Raw genomic sequence first — 20,069 nt, 5'->3', positions numbered from 1 at the left:
CTGTCAAAAGAGCCAGTCTCATAAACCTATCGTGACCTGAAAGAACAAACCCTAGACATCGCATTTTAAAGAATTAGCATCACAATGGGCTAAATGCCCCCTCCCTTGTAGTAAAAGCCCAGTAAAACGGGCTTGCAATTTCAGTGGTGATGATAAACTGGGAGACGCAGATAGCGGGAGCACTGTGCGTGAGACAAACCCTCACTGTACGTTCATTAGCATCCCTGAAGGCTCCCATCTGACGAGGAGGGAAACAGAGCACTGTGGCCGTTCTGCAAGCATGAGTGCGTTATTAAAGAACGGGCCAGGGAGCCTCAAGTTGGGTGAGTCTGGCCCATGAGGATCTCACATTAGGGCTCCCACCTGTTTGTCTGGGTACTCATTTGACACAATAGGTCATGAAATGCAATATGGGCCTGTGCCTCTCTTTCTCACCACACAAAGCCAAGGAGCGGATGGACTGCAAGATAAATGACCTTGACATTTGGACAGTCTCCAGATTGTGGTGCCATAAAAATAAAGCATGCAAAGACAATCTCATAAGACCAAAGCACAACTTCAATGCAGAGCAAACAGGAGCAGAGAGAAGGGGGGGGGGAAAGTGTCTGGTTTTGAGCAGGATTGATATTTCCTAGAAGACTTTGATTGCTCGTCTGTGATAACTGTGAGAGTGTACAGGCCTGAAAGATCCTGCTCCATGTTTGTACTTACAATCTGGAGGTCTTGTCTTTCAACCAGCTGTGTACACGCTGCAGACAGGCTCCTTTTTTCCACAGGAAGCACGACAGGAACCACAGGGAGATAAAACCAGCATGAAATGGCTGGAGGAAAATGACAACGCGGATTAGGGTGAGGCACTAATATAAAAGAATCATTTTTTATACGATAAAATACATTTAAAGGCCATATTAGGGAAATTAAAGGCATGTAACAAAATAACTCATATGACATATTCATCTTACAGTAATATATATTTCAACTTTATATTATAAAAGCACCAGGGAAGTATGTTGTTGCAGGAAGTAGGCCTCTGAGCAGGTCCATCACCTGAGCGTGATTGACAGCGTGGGCAGGTGTGGCGGTGCATCCGGACAAAGTGAACCACGGCCGGCTAAATAAGGCTCTCCATTGTTCTCCGCAGGTCTTTGATCTACCAGCGGTGGTCCAGAACCTCAGTGGGGAGTCCAGGCCGGGCCCCAGGCTACGGTTTGTATCGACTCAGGAGGGCTGACAGCACAAGGCAGAAGGTGTGGGAGGGGGCGCCAGCTTCCCAGGAGTGCCTACGTGCAGCTTCTACTCAACCTACCCTGCACACTGTACGACTGTGGAGCGTGGAAACAAGATATCACAATAACAGAGTTGAGTCCAGAAGCAGTTTACTTGTTTGTTTCCTTCGTTTTTACTTCCTGTAGTTTTGCTTTTTCTCCTGACAGAGTGACACACACACACACACACACACACACACACACACACACACACACACACACACACACACACACACACACGACCCATCTTAACTTGCGAGGAGTTGTAGAGCTCATAGTAACAAATGATTCTATTATTCTAGCTCCAGTTTTTTCTTACATGTTTTTTTTCTTTCATTCCTAGTCATAAGAATATCCAAACCATTAAAAGCTAAAGAGAACTAACTAAACTTGTATTAGAAAAGATGTTGTGCAAAATAAATTCCAACTCAAGTTAAGTTATAATGGAAACAAATGATCTTATTTTACAGCGTGGCAGCTGTGCATACAGCCCGTACCTAAGGCCAGCCTTTTAATGAACCTTCAAGTGTACAGTAAGTGGACAGGAGTGGCTTACAGCTTAAGAGAGTAATGTTTCTTTGCTGATGGTTCCCATCCTCTCCAGACACTGCAGCAAAAAGCCATCAAGCCATTTAACTCAGACTAGGGGTGGTGGGGGGGGGGGGGGGGGGGGAATAACCATCACTAAAATAAAAACACATGAGATAAAATGTAAAGAATAAATCAATATATGCAGGAGTGTGTTTATGTGAAGCTGGGAAGGTGCAGTGTGTGCACATCTCTCCTATGAGTGTGTTTATAATAAAAAGTGTACATAATCTCTGCAGCAGAAAACATTGTCAGTGTAGCTGCAGAGCACGAGGCTCTCAGCTCTGCGATACACTGTGACAGTGAACAGGGCAGACGGGGGCCTGCCCCTCTTAGATTCAGTTTCAGTGTGTTCGCCCGGCTCTTCCTGTGGTGCTCTGTGTTGTGGAGCAAAAAGCCACTGCTGGGAGCCACAGTGGAAGAGATCAATTGTACACATTCCTGCCACCTGAGATTCAAGTGTTTCTGTAATACTGCACAGCTCAATCGATACTTAAGCGAGGAGCCCAGTCCATGCGTAGTGGTGGGACTACTACACAGAGATAAAGCGTGTATTTACTCCTGTATATTTCTGCTCCACACTTGTTAATAGCCCACAGAAAGAAATGAGGCATAATGCTTTTTATCTAAACAACTCTCTCTCGCTCTCTCTCTCTCTATATATATATACGGTATATATATATATATATATATATATATATATATATATATGCATATATATATATATATATATATATATATATATATATATGCATATATATATACGGTATATATATATATATATATATATACATACTGTATATATATATATACCGTATATATAATCATGTGCAGTATTCCTGTTAAACTACTGTAATCATTAGCAATTTTGTGAGTCTTCAGTATGTTGGAATTTGCATTTTTCTCCTCTTATTCCAATTATTAGGGTACTTTTATTTATAATCAAATAAAACATTAGAAATAACGTCTTGAAAATAATAATAATAATAATAATAATAATAATAATAATAATAATAATAATAATAATAACAACAATAATAATAATAATAATAAAAACAATAACAGCAATATTAGTATTATTAAAAATAACAATAATGATAATAATAAAAATAATTATAATTATTATAATAAAAAAGAAATAGCAGAAGAAATGCGGACTTTTAAATACATGTGGAAGTTAAAGTAAATATGAACGAAGTATTTGTCATAATCAGCAGAACGGTGAGAATTTGGAGCAGTTTTTCTTTTTCTTTCTGTCCTTTGAAGGAATCTGTGAGGAAGCCGATGAGCTGCACAAACACAGCTCAGGGAGCAGATGTGACTGTTAAAAAGAAAACAGGCACTGTGGGCAAGGATCATTTAGCTTCGAAGTCTTGAAATATAAAACGTAAATATTGGAGATTTCGGCTTTGTGAAGAGGAGGGGAGAGCGCCGAGGACAGAAATTAACAAATCCTGTATTGCAGGATGTGCAACGATGTGGTAAATTAAATGCAGCTGTTGAAATACAAAAGGGGAAATTTTTCGGTTTGCAAAGGAATAAATGCAAGGAAAATGCCTTCAAAGGGTTGATCCGGATAACCGTGTGATCGTTTTGACAACTTCTTTTGACGCTTTGTGGCAAATGAGATCGTCGCATTCTTAGTGAAAAGGGAAAAAAAATCCTGAAAAGACATATTCAGTCCAACACTTTAGTAATGCTGGATTTTGTGTGCACACACCATAACATGTTTTCCCCGCTGAGACTTTATTTATTACAATCTGGTGAACGTGCATAAATAAATGGCAGAAGGGAACCTTTTCCTTTCCGCGTAAAAAGCCTCGAGTCTACTTGATTCCGAGGATTAGCGATTAATGGTGAGTTCAAGGATTGGCAGCGGAAATTATGAGGTTAAAACTGAAATCATTTTAAATTAAAGAGCAGGGAAACTCACACCATTAATGACTCCATCCAAACCCCCGTTTCTGCTTCTGCTGCTGGTTAGGGAAACTGAACAGAGTTGCACGAGCTGCACGAGCTGCACGAGCTACACGACGGCCCTGAGCACACAGTATTCCAAGATAACAAGTTATTGTTTTTAAATTCTGCTCTTCTTTCAAATGATTGTCAATGTTTGATGCGTCAAAAAAAATTGTCAGCATATTTCCAATGATATAATAAATAAAGATGGAATAAAAGCACACACGCACACACATTGTTTCTTTTGGAAAACTGATGTATTTGATTATTAGAGTAAAGAATTACAGTATCTTAGTTGTTAGTAGGTATTAAAGTGTAGAGAAACTGGACCCATAAAGATCTTCCAACTTTCCAAGAAAGTGCATGTAACAGTCCGAAGGTTGTCAAACCCAATATATATTTATATTTATAAAAACACTATCATTTTGTCCCCTGGCCGTGATGGACTTCTCTTGTGTGAGCTCTATGTACATTTTCTTACGGGGGAAGTTTGTATTTCCACGTCTGAACATATTTACAGAAGCTTCAACACATAACTTTGCACTTGATGTCAGTGAGGATGCTGGGACATAGCAGCAAGTGGAAATCCAGCTGAGAAACTGAAGGAGAATCCTGCTCATTTGATTGGCTGTCTCAGTTCCAAAAGCCAGGAAATAGGCCAGACCGAATGTTCCCTTCTGTCTTGCTTTCAACAACACCAAAATACGAGCAACGGAAAAAAAAGAGATTCAGGGAAATAAAATATGGAAGTAAACAAAAAGTAGAAAGTACAATACACAGAAACGGTAACAACAAAACAAGTTAACACTAAAGAAACCCTTGAAACGTAGCAAACTTCAATGTTTTGTCTTCCTTAAATAAAATAAAGGTAAATATCAATTAGAAAGAAAAGAACGACCACATCATTTAGTCCCTTGCCTGAATTTCATTGTTTTGCTTTGATGAGGGGAGGGGGCATGAAAACACAGATGTTAGACCATCTACAGAAGATCAGTGTACATTATTTACAGCAAGTCTGTTTGCTTATTACAGGGCTAATGCATCACATGAACATCGACAGTTCGGTTATAGCTACTACAGACAGAAAATAACTTAATGCCAAGGTAAGGTTATCTACCCAGATATTCTAAGTTTCAAAAGCACATTTTTTAAGCACCCATACATACCCATTCTGGCTTTAAAACAAACAAAAACCTAACTGTTAATGCTTCCACTTGGTTTCAAGCAAGGTTATAATCACTAATAAATAAGCTCCTTAAAACTATAACATGTACATTGTACAAAAAAAGCAACTTGTCTTCACACTCATGTTCGTAAAGATTCAATGGCGAGCAAAGCAGTTCAGTTGATTTTGTCCCTGTCTTGTTCTTTCTTTCTCTTCTTCTCTGTGTCTACATATGTATACAGTATGCCTTCAGGCATCTTCATGTGTCTGTGCGCATCTGAGGACATACACCCTAACTGGTGACAATTTCTTTATTGTCCTCCATGAAGCGTGTGAACCGGAAGTGGGTCCCATTCTCTGTGTTGGCCATTTTCTCCAGACCAGCAAGAGCAGCGTTGGGCTCCATGCTGTGCAGCTTGTCTAGGCTGCCGGTCAGGCCACCAATGGGAGAGTTGCCCCCATTTCCCACACCACCTGACATGTGTGGGATGCCTCCATTCTGGATGACAGAGATTTCATTTGTCTTCATTGCCAGGCCGTTGGAGAAGGCTGCAGCGTACTGGTTCCAGAAACTGGCCGGGTCCCCATTGCTTGCCCTTGATGCCATGTCCTTCTGAAAGATCTCAGGAAACTTGACCGAGTTGGCACCCAGGAAGGCCATTGGCCCATCCACGGAGAGCCTGCGGCCACGTCTGGCAGGAGCGCTGTTCCACATGTGTGTGCCCATGTGGACCTACAGAGAGAGAGAGAGAGAGAAGGGGAATAAAAAGGGAGGAGGGAGGTGAAAGACAGAACAATGAGAGGGATGCAAATTAGTGATGCTTACAAACTTGGCCACAAGAGCTGCACATGAGATGATGCAATGGAAAAAATAATAATAATGCTCAACTCCAAATTAAAATAGCTTCACACCCTGTGTGCAGTAGACCAGTTAGTTGCTTATTCTGTGAGAGGTACCAGCATGGTGTAAACATCTTATTTTGGCAAGACTGATACATGCTGTTTAATCTAAACCTAATTTAGATTTGCCACCCTTTGGGGTAAAATTGCACTGTCCACTTTCATTGCTCTGGCCAGTATTGCATGTGACATTTCACTTCTGCCGATACCCTCTACATGACAAAGGCAATACATTTTTTCCTGCTTTATAATCTTTGAAAAACACATTCAGGTTTTAAGATATTTTATGTACAAACTACTACAAAAGAACCGGTGTGCTTTAGTTAAGCAACTAAAAATGCAGATCTCTATGACCAGTTTTAACCAAAAGCCAGACCTTTATAAATTAAAAATTAACATGCAACCCAAATTCCTCTCTAGGATTATAGATTGACGCACTAAATAATTATTCTCCCACGTTTCACATAATTAAGTTACCATAATTCTCCCAAGTTTTTTGTAGATCATTGAGCAAGATTCCTTTCTTAATGATTTAGGCCTGTGACAGTTTTCAAAGAGTCCGTTATGGAAAACTACAGACTGACGTAGCGGACAATGATTGCCTCTGATAATTAATTATGTGCACTGAATCATTCTTAGCTGATTACATTCTGGAATTCCAACCCAATAATCATATTAGTTGCATGATTCAGCCTTTCCACTAAAGTAACCTTTTCTCATAGAGCTGTGCCTTTCATTAATTATACAACATTACCACCTCTTGATGCCTAGTGCACTGACACGCCATATAAAACTAAATAGGGGCTTGGAGACTCATTTTTCAGAAACATTCTCACGCACAAACTTTTAGGAGACCAATAGTTTTCTGGATGTTTCGACATTTACCTTGAGGTTTCCTTTGGTGGTGAAAGCCCGACCACAGATACTGCAGGCAAAGGGTTTCTCCCCTGTGTGGGTTCTCTCGTGGATCTGTAGCGCACTGGAGGAGGAGAAACACTTCCCACAGGCGTTGCAGAAGTGTTGCTTGGGCGTCCTGCGTGGTGGAGCACCAGAAAGTACAGGGGAAGTGGAGGCAGATGATGTGACCAAGCCAGAGGGCAATTCCTTGTTGTTTTCTGGGTGGAGGCAATGGAGGAAGCCGTTGATCTCTGGTTTGTGAAAAGAGCTTATAGAGAGGAGGGAAGGGGTTGGGCTGCAGGACAGGCTGGTGTTTGACGGCTCAAAGAGCTGTGAGGGCAGGTCTCTCATTTGATGGGTTAGCATGTGCTGCTTGAGGTTGCCCTTGGTGGAGAAACCCCTGTTACAGGCCGTGCAAATAAATGGTCGTTCTTTGGTATGGCTTCGATAGTGAATGTCCAAGGCACTCTGACAAGCAAAGGTCTTCCCACAGATGTCACAGGATGTGTTCCTGATGATGCTACGCTCACGGAAGGGGAATAACATGCCCAGGGGATCTTTTGAGGGATTGACAGATGTCAGGTCCAATGCTCCAATGTTGGAGGGGTGAGAGTGCAAGAGGCTTGCAGTGGTGTGCTCCAAGGATAAGGCCCTCTGGTGCCTTTCTTCGAGGCTAGGGGATTTGCGTGGTTGAGGCTGCATGCTTGTGGGGGATGGCGCCTGCATGGAGGAGGTAGATTCTGACACAGCTGGACTCCCGGCGCTTTGGCTTTCAATATCCCCTCCCAGAGACGAGGAGTCATTGGTAAAGCAATCCCCCTCAACTAAGCCATTTGCCATAGCCTTCATTTGGCTGACTTGTAGCGCCTCTGTTTCATTATAGAGGGCAATCTCTCGGCCAAGTCTCTCTTGCTCTTCCTGGATAGCCATTTCAAAGGGGGCTGGAGAATTACATAAACTGTCATGGGAGGCATCAGCAGACATGGGTGTGTCTGGCACACTGCTATCTGGGCCCTCCTCCATTCCTTCAATATTGTCATCAGAGAAGTTGTCTAGATCATCAAAGTTTCTCTCCTCAAATGAGCCTGTGTCAGAGACCATGGACTCTGGATAACTCTCTGGCAGAGGGGTATTGGGGATATGCCCACCCATGTGCATGCGGATATGTTGCTGTAGAACCACAGCATTTGTGAACTTCTTCTGACAAATGGGGCAGGAGTGATGGACTCTAAGAGGAGGCATGGCCCTATGGACGCTGTAGTGGGTCTTAAGATTTCCCTTGGTGGTAAACGCCCTGCCACAGATTTTACACTTAAACGGCCTTTCCCCAGTGTGAGTGCGATAGTGCATTTTCAGAGCACTTTGGCAGCTCAGTACCCGGTGGCATATGACACATTCGTTTGGGTCTGTCAACTTCCTGTCAATGTTCTCCACAAGCTGCTGTAGCTTTGAGGTCTCTGACCCCTGGAGAGGATCCAGGATGCCTCCAAAAGGGAACTTAGCCTTAAAATGATCCGACATAAGAGGCATGAGTGGGTTGGTCATCATTGGTGGGCTGTTAGATGTTGTGTAGTCAGCAGTGCTCTCTGAGGCAGAGCTCACATTTGTCATGAAGCCTGAAGAGTGGCTGCCTTCTTCTGTTCTCCCATTTGAGGTAGGCAGAGTTGCACCTTCACCCTCTTCAAACACTCCATCATTACTTTTAGCTAAAGGCTCAGCAGCGCCTGAGACACTATTTGCAACCGGAGGGCTAGTTATGGCTATTGAATGATCTTCCTTTTTGATGAAATGTGGCAGGCTCGGCATGGTTGGTGGCAGCAGCATGCCGACTGAGGACGTCAGTGTCGGCAAAACGGGTTTGCTGTCCAGCCAGCTGGTGACAGGTTTCTCAGGGGGCATAGACATGCCATATGGAATGCCGGTGCTTGTTGGTATGTTGTCTAAATGCTCAGGAACAGGGTAGGGGTTCATCTGGATGTGTGGGTATTTTTCTTTATGACGCTGGAAATGCACCTTCAGGTTACCACGGGTGGAGAAGCGGTTGCCACAGATATTACACTTGTATGGTCTCTCGCCAGTGTGAGAGCGCAGGTGGATTTGCAAAGCACTGTCACTCCCAAACACCTTGCCACAAAACCTGCACTTATGCTTGAAGAAAGACTCGTCAGTGCTGCTCTTGTGTTCAAATGAAGTGACATTTGGCGGCTTGCCTTTCCTCTGCTCGGCCAAAGCTGCTAAAGAGTTGAGGTCCTCTTCGGTGGTGCCAATACTGGGCAGAGAGCAAGAGAACATGGGGTTTCCAGGTGGGGGCTGAGGTAGAAGGGGATTCACTGCAGAGCTTAACAAGCTACCGATTCCAAATGCTGGCGTGGATGATTTAGTTAGTGAGGAGTTGCTGAGCTGAGATTGGAGGCTACTCATATGACTCGGCCTCTTGTCAGAGGACTGGGTATTGACTGTTGATGGCCCCAGTGTGCTAATGCTCTGAGATGTCTCACTGCTGCTTGGGTTGGACTGAGGTAGCTGTGCCGCTGCAGCCAGCTGCTTTAGGCTGCTAATACTGGCTGACTGACTAGCCAGGTTCTGCGCTAGGCCTGCGGCTGCAGCCAGCTGTTGAGAGAGATGTGAGCTGAGTGTGGTCAGTGGACTGGCAGCAGGCCCCATTGTGCCTGAAGCAGAAGTTGGGGGTACCTGCAGTTCTGGGGACTGTGAGGCCAGTAGCAGTATCTGATGCCGAATCTGCTCGATAAGCTGCAGCTGATGGATCTGTTGCTGTTGTAGGGCTAGGAGTTGCTCCATAAGGGCTGGCACTGCCACCCTTGGACCCCCTGTGTTACGGCCCTCTTGGGAGAATTGGGCCACAGCCACTTTGGTGCTCTGCAGATTTTCAATTATGACATTGCTGTTGATCATGGAGAAGTTTCCCATTTCAGTCAGGTTTCTGAGCTGAGGTAGAGGGGCAGGGATAGCCGAAGTACCTAAAGCAGGGCCAGATGTGCCCCTGCCACCATGGCTGCTGAATATGTTGATGGGGCTCCCACTCTCTGTATGACTGCCTTCCTCTTCATGACCACTGCTCATTCCAGAAACGTCGACGTCCATGGCTTCGTCTTTGTCAAGATTGTTAGGCTCCAAAAGGTCACTGAACTCTGTTTGATCAGTGTTATTAGCCGTGTCATTCATCTGGTCATCGGGATTTTGGGGAGGAGACCCAGGCGAGAATGTTCCGGTGGGGGAGGCGTGGTTTTCATTCACTATCAGAACTAACTGATTCTTAGTGCAATTCTTCTGGTGATCCTCAAGATCTGATAGTTCAAAGAACTCTGCACAACATCTGCTACAGACATGGGCGTCTGACTCCTTGCAGGGGGGGTCCTCTGAGCAAAGTTCTGTGTCCCCTGAAAAAGAGGAAACAGAGGATTAGTGATTAGAAATGTTTTGCAGCTGAAGAAGCAGCTTTATCTCCTCAAATTCCATTGTTGTTAATCTTAAATTAATCAGTTTTACACTTATCCCCTTGATGTGTTCACAAGAACAACGATCGAAAGGCAACAATAAGCCAACAGAAAGGAGAAAAAAGGGCTCATTCAATGCAGTGGCCTCTGAAACCCGATAAGAGAGGATACAAAATCAATGCAAACTACTCAAATATTGCTTAAAAGTGATCTTTGAAGAGGTACATCTGGGTTTCATCAGCCCAACCAAAGGTAATCATTTTCTCCAGATAATCCATCAAAAATATAGAATAGAGTGAAGTGAGGACATTGGGTCTTAATGAAATTTCATAGAAAGGCATTGATTTCCTATATTCCATGCCCTTCAAAGTCTACTTGTCCACTCGGCGCAAATCAAGCATTTGAAGGACTTATTAGACTTTCAATTTGCTGTCAACTTTGCTCATTTTCAGCCAACTATGGGCATCTTGGACAGGTTATCTATGTCACTAAACTAATTTGTATCCACTCAGGCAGCAGTCACACTGAGACATGAACATCAGAGCCTGTGGCGTCTAGGCTGGTACGTGCACACACTAAACACAACAAGCAAAACAAAAGAGGAAAACAATTAAATAAAACGTAAGTTTATGTATTACATATGATATGAATTTATTTGCCGTGCCTGAAATGTGTGCAATTTAATGAAAGGGAAAATATTTATTTAATTTTTAAAAGTCAGCAGACTTTTGTTCAATAGTTGTGAATAAACTGTGAACCCAACACTCATCAGTAAGTTCTTCAGGGAAAATGCAACGTAAAAAAACTATTAGCTTAAATAAATGACGTGGTGAAAACTTAAGAGAAGGGCAGTACATCAGAATGTATCACAGACTTGCCAAAATAGAAACACCAGTTCACAGATTGTGACATGCAGACAAAGCAACTTCTGTTGTTAGTGAGATGAAAATTCAAAAGTAATGACCGCCTTTCAAATCCACACAGAAACGTGTTTTTGAATTTTCCATTTTGATAAACAGGACGAGTCAGGGAGTGGAAAGGCAAGACGACACCCTGCCCCCAGAGCCACTGCTGTGCTCCAGACTTTCCTGATTCTTTTCCCTCTTTGTCACACTAAAATCTTGCTGTTTAACATACAAGTTGATTTACAAATTGCATTTCTCTATGAATCGCTTTCATTGTGGCTCCGGCCCCTCAACACTTTCATCAGGGCCAAGAATTCATTTGCAAATGAAACCCAGAGAAGTGCAGCCCTGCCCCACAGAGAGACAGGATGCCTTCCCATTGTTCGCGCAGCATGGGAGCGGCGGGGATCGTCGGCACAGCCTGGCCCTGCTCATCTCAGTCGACTCAAAGCAGATCCTGTTTAATTCAGGGATTATCTCCCTCAATGTTTCTCTGCTCAGAGACATCAGATAACGCAAAGTTGCCATGACAGTAAACCCTGGCCCTCACACCAGCAAACCATGCAAACAGGGAAGACTCAACTTTAATGATAACTTTTCATGTTAAATCCCCCCTTCCACCCACCCGTCTACCTACACCCTACACAGAAAAAAATGAGTTTGATATATAGTGTGAGAAATGTGAGGATTAAATAAACACCATTTCTCTTTTCTCCAAACTGACTGTACACAAATCAGTGTGAAGAAAATCCAATCCTATGACACAGAGTGGGATGAAAATAGGAGCCATAAAAAAATAAAACTTTTGTCTAACAAACTTCTGGAGATGCAAAATTAATAAATATATAAAATATGTGTGTGTGCACGCTAAAGTCAATTCACTGCATAAGAAAAAAATACATTTTCTATTTGAAAAAACTATAGTGCATACTGAAATAAAATTAATTCACCATTTCAAACATACTAAATAAGTATGCTTCTTTGAAAAAAATAATTTCTGAACAAAGATAGCTAATATTAACTAATATTTTATGCAGTGTGTCTTTTCAAAGGTTCTGCAAATAAAAAGATTCTCAATAATAGAGTTTTTAACATGCAACTGCAAACAGTAATAAAACTATCCCTACAATATATAATTACAGAACAGAGATAACAGATTATATTTATGCATTAAATCATTTGTGGATTTCAATTTCACCAAATAAGGAACTGGAGCAAAACATTTCCAACCATATTGTGCAATGCAGCAGAGGACAGTCTGCTCTTCACCAACTCTCTTAAATTTGAAATTTGAGAGAAGGAGAAAAAAAAATTCCCTTACAGCTGCAAAACACAACATATTACATTAACGTAAAAGCTCCACATATCTTACAGATTTGCTCTTTTAACTGTGCGACACTATGTTTTACTGTACTTGATGATAAAAAAGAATCAAAACTAAATCAAAGCACTGAGTACAAATCCACTGTCCACATCAACTAGAATAGCAAACAACGCAGATGCTAGCATTAGGCTTAATTCCCAAAATAGCAAGGATTAACTTCCAATTAAAATTAAGATAAAGTCAAGCTTGTATAAAGATGGAGTCTGTAAAACTTCCATTGAATCTCTATCAAAAGCACAATATAAGCAGTGCGCAGGGCTAAAGGGCGTCAGGAGAGACAAAGAGCAGAGGACAGAGCCTCAAAGAGACTGACCAAAGTCTGAATATGAGAGACAAGAAAGCGAGGATTAGTCGGAAAAAGTTGACGGAGAGCTTTGAGAGATCCTACATTATTTTTTCGCAGGGGGCCTCTGTGAGCCTCTTGACACTTGTAACTTCAGGAGGGTTTCTGCTCTCATCGTCTCCAGCCCTCAGGACTCATCCCACTGAACACTAGATGGGGTTCCACTAACGCTGCCGTGGTCCAGGACAAGACTCACATCTGAGAAGCTCTGCCCCGGTGACATGCTTAAAGCTCAAGGGGAGGGAAAGAGGCAAAGCAAGTCCTTTAGGCTACACCTAGACTCACACCACATAAACACTGGCAAAATGACAAGCAACTGCACTCTCTGTTTGCAGGGAACAACAGAGCAAAGTGGGCTGCCCTGCCAATCTCCCCTCTAGGGGGGCCACTCTGATAGGGCAAAAGGGGGATGGCCACAACATTGATAAGGCCTCACACTCACACACTTAAATGAAAAGACGAGGCCTCGCTGGGCCGCCTGCAGCTCCGATCAGCAGGGTCAATGGCGAGGTAGAGAGGAACACACTGGGCCCTGAACTCACATCACCTCCAAACAGAGGGACACTGGCAAAGGTTAAAACAGCTCAACATCCCACCCTCTGTGGCTCTCACTCCGACCTCCCAGTAACTACGGCCCCTCAGCATCACTGATATTCAGCTACAAATACAATGACTTTCTGTTTTCACTTCCGACTGCCACAACTCTGCAGGACACACACACACACACACACACACACACACACACACACACACACAGCACATTTTCCACCAGCTAAATACTCCCCAAACCTAAAGACAATGTGTCCATACCTTTAAAATTAGACACACAAGACACTTGCCAGCAATTTTAGCATGTGGCATAGAATTGGACATAATTAAGAAAGGTTGCATTCTGCCAGGGTGGATGACAAAGTAACTCTTCACTAAGTTTATTAGATTTAAAAGGAACATGCAGAAAAAAAAAGCATTCAGGATTTAACTATGTTTAGCATTAATCATCAAGTTCCTAAAAATCACGTGAAACTCAACGCAAATACCTTTTCTACACACACAACGTCCTGCTGAAAGGAGCAAGTGTGTATTTCAAATGCTTTGCAGTCAGAACTAAACACAAGAGTATTTACTGCATATATTCCATTTAGAGGCCTCATCCAACAGGGCTACAAATATATTTTATTTTATATGTGTGTAGTAGTTATGGCATGTTTTTGTACAAATTAAAATAATGAAAATATGAAACAGTCAAATTCGAGCACACTGCATGACAGACCAAAAAAAAGAAATGACAGCCTCCATTTAAAATTACCAACATTTCGTCAAAAATACCGAAAAATAAATTATTATTTTCTTGTTAATGAATCATTTGATAGAAAAGTCCAAAAGTCGGTAAACAAAAATGAACGTTACAACGCAACGTCCTGTTACGAAAGGCAGCTGATATGAACCTTTATCCTGCCATCTTATCACGCCGTAGTGTTTGTGCCATTTTACTTTTATTTTCTATTTTTAACTCGCATTTAACAATTTATAATTAATTACAACTTGACTGGGATGTGAAGCTCCGAGGTCCAGCACTGCATTGACACTCCTGAACACCACTTTGTAACACTGATTTCACATTTTACACACAGCACCGTTAAAAGAGAGTATTTTACTTTGCGAGAAAATAATTATCTTACTTATATTTTTCACACTCTTAAGCCGTGAGCTTCTCTAAAGACGTTAAAGTAAAATTAACATGCACATTTATCAATGTTGATTTTAGTTGAGAAAACTATAAATGATTGTTTTTGGGATACAAACAGAAATGGAGTGTGTACGTGTGTGTGTGTGTGTGTGTGTGTGTGTACGTGTGTGTGTGTGTCAGAGTGAGTCACTTCTATCTGCTGCTATTTCAACAAAAAGTGTAAACGATGAGTAAACTCTGGATATTGTGAGGATGAGGGAGGATGTGTGGCCATCTGCGCTCTTTAGGGCACTTTGTCCTCCTTTCATGTAACTTGTGTTTAGGAACTGACTTTCTGAGACTTTCATAAAACGGTTGCAAACATTGTACGACTACAGCGCGGGGCTGAAACACGCGGATGGGGGGGAACTGTGTGTCCGTGACCCAGGAAAAAGTTGCGAGTCCCGGCAGGAGCGACAGGGTGGTCCATCCGAGGCACCGAGCGCTGAACGCAGGGAAGCCCCGGAGAAGAGCGAAACTAAGCCGGCTGCTCCTCACAGCAGAGCTTCAACTTTAGTTTAAAAACACGATATAAAACTCAAATTGATACTAAAAAGTTTGGGAACTTTTAACACACGCACGCAGCGTAAACATGAAGAGAAATGTAGAATACTTTCCTTATTATTATTTAACTTATTTGTCTTTTAGTTCACTTTGTTTAATACCGATAATTGAGTTTTTAGTGTGGAAACAAATGTAAAAAAGCTATTTCTAAATTCCTCTTTGAACTGGAATAACGTAAATGTAATCAAAACACTTTCTGCAAAAAGTGTTACAGACTTTAAATCACCAAGACGATGGAATTATCAAAGAAACAAACTAAAGTCAAAGTATTAACTTTAATACTCAGATGTGGCCACAGACCCCATAAAACAGCCCAAAAAGTGGGACCTTCGTGGTGCTTGGATAAAAGGAGCGATAGGTTACGTGGACTCACCATTGTGCTCCGATAAAGGCAGATGAGGGTCGGATTGGAAGTGTTGCGGCTTCGCTTGTTTCCTCCGCGACATGCTGGCTGGCACATCAGCAGGCAAAGAATAAAAAAATGACTACAAAACCTTCTCAAAAATTACGTAAATCGAGCCCATCCACCGCGCATGTGCCCCGTTATGATTATCAATAATGCTCTGCGATTAATCATACGGGGGGCTTCTTTGAAAGGCGATTGGCACCTCGCCAGCCCCCCTCCTATTCAAATGAAGTCTCTTTAATCAATTAGCTCCTGATTTGCTGGGGACTCTTGTCTCTCTCTCAGCTCCCACCCAATGAGTTGATCCGTTTGGGGAAGAAAGGCTGGGTTTTCCAAACTCCCTTTAGATACGGTTTAACCCCTTCTGTTAGCCAAGTCAAAGCTTATCTTGGCTACTACATGGGAATGTCAGCGTCTCGAGTCAATGCCTGCGACAGTATCTTTCAATCTTCCACATTGATCAAGCAGCGATCAGTTTTCTTGTCTTTCCCCCTCCTGTAGATGAGCAGTGGCTGGACGCTCGCAACTCAAACCTCCGCGATCACCAACCAACTTTCTTCTCTCTGCAGCTCGGTAGTCCGTCCTCCGCTCTTGCATTAAGATCGTTGTGGATCAGGTCTTGGTGAACACCGACACCTACTCTCTGAAGAGTTTCAATCGAGGCTCCCGGTACGTTAAAACGCAGCGTCGCACCAGCATGTTCCGTGCGTAAATGGCACCGGTACGCGTTCCCACAAGTCCACGGTGTGTTCCGACGTCCCAATCAGTTTCATTTGATTATTATTAGTCGAAAGGGGGGTAACTTACTAACACGTTTTCATCACACACTGCATTCCGCGAATAAACAAACTTTGAGGGCCCGTGCAGCGCTGTGACAAATGTGGAGCCCAACCCACCGAGGATCTGATTGGACACCGGGGTATTCAGTCACGCCGCCATTCACCTCCACCTCCTCCCTCCCTCCTTCTCTCCCTCTCTGATTGCGCACAGCAGATCCAAACGCTTTGTGCGCACCGGGATGATCAGTGGTAAAGAGAGCGGAGACAAGTATGTTCATCTGAATAGGGATAAATAAAGCTTTTAATTTATTCCTAAAACATTCTTCTTCTTTTTAAGTGAATGCCTGCATCACACTAAGTCATGTGGACTCATCTACATTTCACACCATCCATTTAACTATTAGAAAAATAAACTTGTTTGTCATTTTATCGTCGCCATCCAGTGGGTTGTTAAGCGGGAGGAGTGACTGCATGATGTCCTTATCAACAGTTTGATGTTTTGAAGGCCTTTTGTTGCCTTTTAATTTCTAAAAATGTGAGTTTTCTTTAAGGTAGTGATAATTTAGATATATAATACTGCCGATAACTGTAAAGCAAAACAAAAAAGAAGTCTTAATCCAAGCTGTAAATACGTTATGGACCACTCACACACTACGTATTATATTATTATTATTATCATCATATATTATTATTATTATTATTATTATTATTATTATTATTATTATTATTATTATTATTATTATTATTATTATTATTATTATGAGCGCCCTAAATAATGCACTAACAGGAGTGCGCCTCAGTGGGGATGTTTTAAGAGGGCAAGAGGTCCCACAGGAGCTTCATGTGAGCGCTGAGTCGAGGAGATTTATTGCGTGAAAAAGATAAACGAAGCTCTCAGTCGAGCTGATTTTGAGAAATGAAGATAATAATGTTACTATAGGTGATGCCTCGGATGCCATTATTTTTCACTGAATATTTAAAGAGCGGCTGCAGGCGAGATGGATCTGGTCCTCTCTTGTGTCAGCTATCTTTTAGTTTCGACTAGCCTTACTATTTACTTATTCATGAAAAAAAGGAAAGAGCAGGGGGAAAATCAACTAGCACTGATGTCTCTGAGTGATCTGCTTTATCAACGCGTTATGCCAAATATTTAAAGCATATACAAATATATGTACATTTCACACATATGTGTGTAGTATTGGATAGATGTCTGAAACGGTCTAAAAATATGACAACGTAACCAAATCGAAATGTAAGCAGTAACTAACAAAATCACACAGCAAATGATCATTAATAGGAGGAACGTGTCTGTGTGTGCCGTTAAAAAGCTCGTGCAATTATGTGCAACAAACTTGAAATTGCTGGGAGAGGAAAAAGGGGTCTGCAATATTGTAATGTCCCGGGCGGGAAAATCAATGGCCAGTTAATTGATGTGAGTGTTGGTGTGAGATTGTAAACAGGGTGATTTGCAGCCCAACCGAGCGGGAGACATTTTAAATGGGATTCACTCAGGACGGCGAGGATACAGTGTTAACAATCATGGGCTGAATGACACAGACGGACACAGTTTGGGGACCCAACAGACATAACTCAATGCCAGCGCCAGGAAAACTTTCCAACTTCAAATATATTGATTTAGCCATTCAGGTGCAATTAGCCGAATTACTTGTTGATTATTAAATATGTTTTTAATAAAATCCAGCACAGAATTAATTGTACATTTGGACAGATTTGTGCTTTGACAGAGAAGAGTGGAATATTCTCACCCACATTTTCATCATTAAAATAAAAGTATACATAATATTAATAATATAGACATCTAATATTAAAGTTTATTTTCATATAAATACAATTATATATATTTTTTATTAACCTAATAATAATAATAATAATAATAATAATAATAATAATAATAATATAATAATAATAATAATTAAACAGCCAGTTGCTATTTGTCAATATATAAAAGAGTGTTTTCTGCAGGGGGAAAATGACAAATGCGCACTTTTTATGCGCAAAAAGCTTCTGTCTGTTACGCGCAATCAATGCTGTGCGCAACATATCACAGAAGGTGCGGCCCGGGTGCCATCACTCACTATTATCACTGACATCCCATGAGTGATCATATAGCTCAGAAACACTGCGCGTTTGACCGCATAATGCGATAGTTAAGGGGGGGAATCTCCCAGAGCGGACTTGTTAGTGATCCTCAGCCACTGTATTTCTGTATTTCTGTATTTCCAGGCAGAAAGCCCCCTTTTCTGTGTGACACCGCATTCAACACGTGGTGGGTTTCTATTCACGGTCCTGCTCCCTGCTCGACGCGATGCCTAAAGAATTACAACTAGCTGGATCAGGCCTTCATCTAGGTCAGCTGCACGTGTGTGTGTGTGTGTGTGTGTGTGTGTGTGTGCATGTGTGTGTGTGTGTGTGTGTGTGTGTGTAAAGATGAGAAAACGAGCAAAACTTATAGAGGTTTAGGGTTTATAAGGGTGTCTCAAGACTGCAGTTGTACTTGTGTCATTATTACACAAGATGATTATTTGATAGGTGTAATTTATAATGTAATTTAAATAAAATATATAATAAAAAAAAATACATGGCTATAGAATTAAGACAGGAGCTGCATTTAAATAAAAAACAAACAGTAAAATGATATCATCTGATACAGACAACATATATTTAATTACATATCATTTACTAAATACATATAAATTCATATTTATGGATTTTAGGGATATTCTTGCTATGCTGAGCCTTATTTTTGATTACCAGTTAATGCTGAAGCGTTTGACCCCCATCGTCTCCAACACAAATATCAAGAAGTGCATGGCTTTATTCATGGCATGCTGACGTCTTGCAGAGGGATTAGGAGCTTGATTAAAGGGATTGTTGTAAGCTGGCCTCATGCTCAAAGAAATAAAGAAATAGGCCCACATTTCCCTTGTATCAAGTCACACACGTCGTCACTGTATGGCTCTTAATGGCGCTGTGCGGCTTTGTTCGAGGTGTCCAACTGCAATAATATAAAATAATCTTGTAAAATGTAAAAGATATTTTCAGAGTAACTATCATTTGCTTGTATAGGATGCGTGAAACTATTCATATTTGTGGTATGAAGGGAACACACTTGGTCTTCCAGATGAACAGAGTGCAGCTCTGTGTTGCCACTAAAGATACCCATTTGAGAAATGGCCTGCATTAGGATTCAGTACCTGTAGCAGCAGGGAATAGCCTCCATTAATTAAGAGATCAAACCCTTTCTATTGTCCCGCAGCAGCCCTGCCACCACTTGTCCCACAGATTGTCTCCCCCCATTGTGCCCCCTGACAACTTCCTGCAGCATCACCCGATATCAATGGGCCATGTTTGTTTTTACATTATCTCAGCTGCAGTTACAGACACCCCCTTTCAGTCCCGTCTTGTTTGAGGGGAAACAAGAAAACATTCAAGTGTGTCACAGAGGTGCCAGAGGTCACTGCTCCATCACACACACACCGTGTCTGCAGCTCGCGAGCTTGCATGTGCCACTGGAAGGGTCATTTGTGACACACACTGTGCCTACTCTGTGGGTGTGTGTGTGTGTGTGTGTGTGTGTGTGTGTGTGTGTGTGTGTGTGTGTGTGTGTGTGTGTGTGTGTCAGCTGTAGCTGCTCAGGTACAAGTGTACAAGTGTTAGGAGATGTCTGCCAAAGGATCCCTGACTAAGAGTCTCGTCCTCCCAGTTATTAGAG

General features: G+C 42.0%; 1 protein-coding gene and 1 long non-coding RNA gene across 2 annotated transcripts; both read right to left on the bottom strand.

The window, feature by feature from the left end:
* Positions 1–721: 721 nt before the first annotated feature.
* Positions 722–3,910, bottom strand: LOC115006433 (uncharacterized). Its single transcript, XR_003832058.1, has 3 exons — positions 3,787–3,910; positions 1,048–1,322; positions 722–821 (listed from the first exon to the last, which is right to left on the bottom strand). It is a non-coding gene; the product is annotated as an uncharacterized LOC115006433 (long non-coding RNA).
* Positions 3,911–4,054: 144 nt separating this feature from the next.
* On the bottom strand, positions 4,055–16,371 carry sall1a (spalt-like transcription factor 1a). Its single transcript, XM_029428005.1, has 3 exons — positions 15,525–16,371; positions 6,763–10,172; positions 4,055–5,710 (listed from the first exon to the last, which is right to left on the bottom strand). Exons 1-3 carry the CDS (start codon positions 15,595–15,597, stop codon positions 5,270–5,272), a joined length of 3,924 nt encoding a protein of 1,307 aa, XP_029283865.1. The 5' UTR covers positions 15,598–16,371; the 3' UTR covers positions 4,055–5,269.
* Between the last annotated feature and the right edge of the window lie 3,698 nt (positions 16,372–20,069).

The sequence above is a fragment of the Cottoperca gobio genome, chromosome 3, assembly GCF_900634415.1.
Source record: "Cottoperca gobio chromosome 3, fCotGob3.1, whole genome shotgun sequence".
NCBI classification, from domain to species: domain Eukaryota; kingdom Metazoa; phylum Chordata; class Actinopteri; order Perciformes; family Bovichtidae; genus Cottoperca; species Cottoperca gobio.
The sequence above is the reverse complement of the archived record's forward strand: the minus strand, read 5'-3'. Positions and strand labels throughout refer to the sequence as shown.

What these genes read in the sequence shown, in the direction of transcription:
- sall1a (XM_029428005.1), bottom strand. Translation starts at nt 15,597, where the DNA reads ATGTCGCGGAGGAAACAAGCGAAGCCGCAACACTTCCAATCCGACCCT. An exon ending in GCCTTTATCGGAGCACAATG is followed by an intron (nt 10,173 to 15,524) that starts GTGAGTCCACGT and finishes CCTCTTTTTCAG; the next exon opens with GGGACACAGAACTTTGCTCA. An exon ending in CCACCAAAGGAAACCTCAAG is followed by an intron (nt 5,711 to 6,762) that starts GTAAATGTCGAA and finishes CTCTCTCTGTAG; the next exon opens with GTCCACATGGGCACACACAT.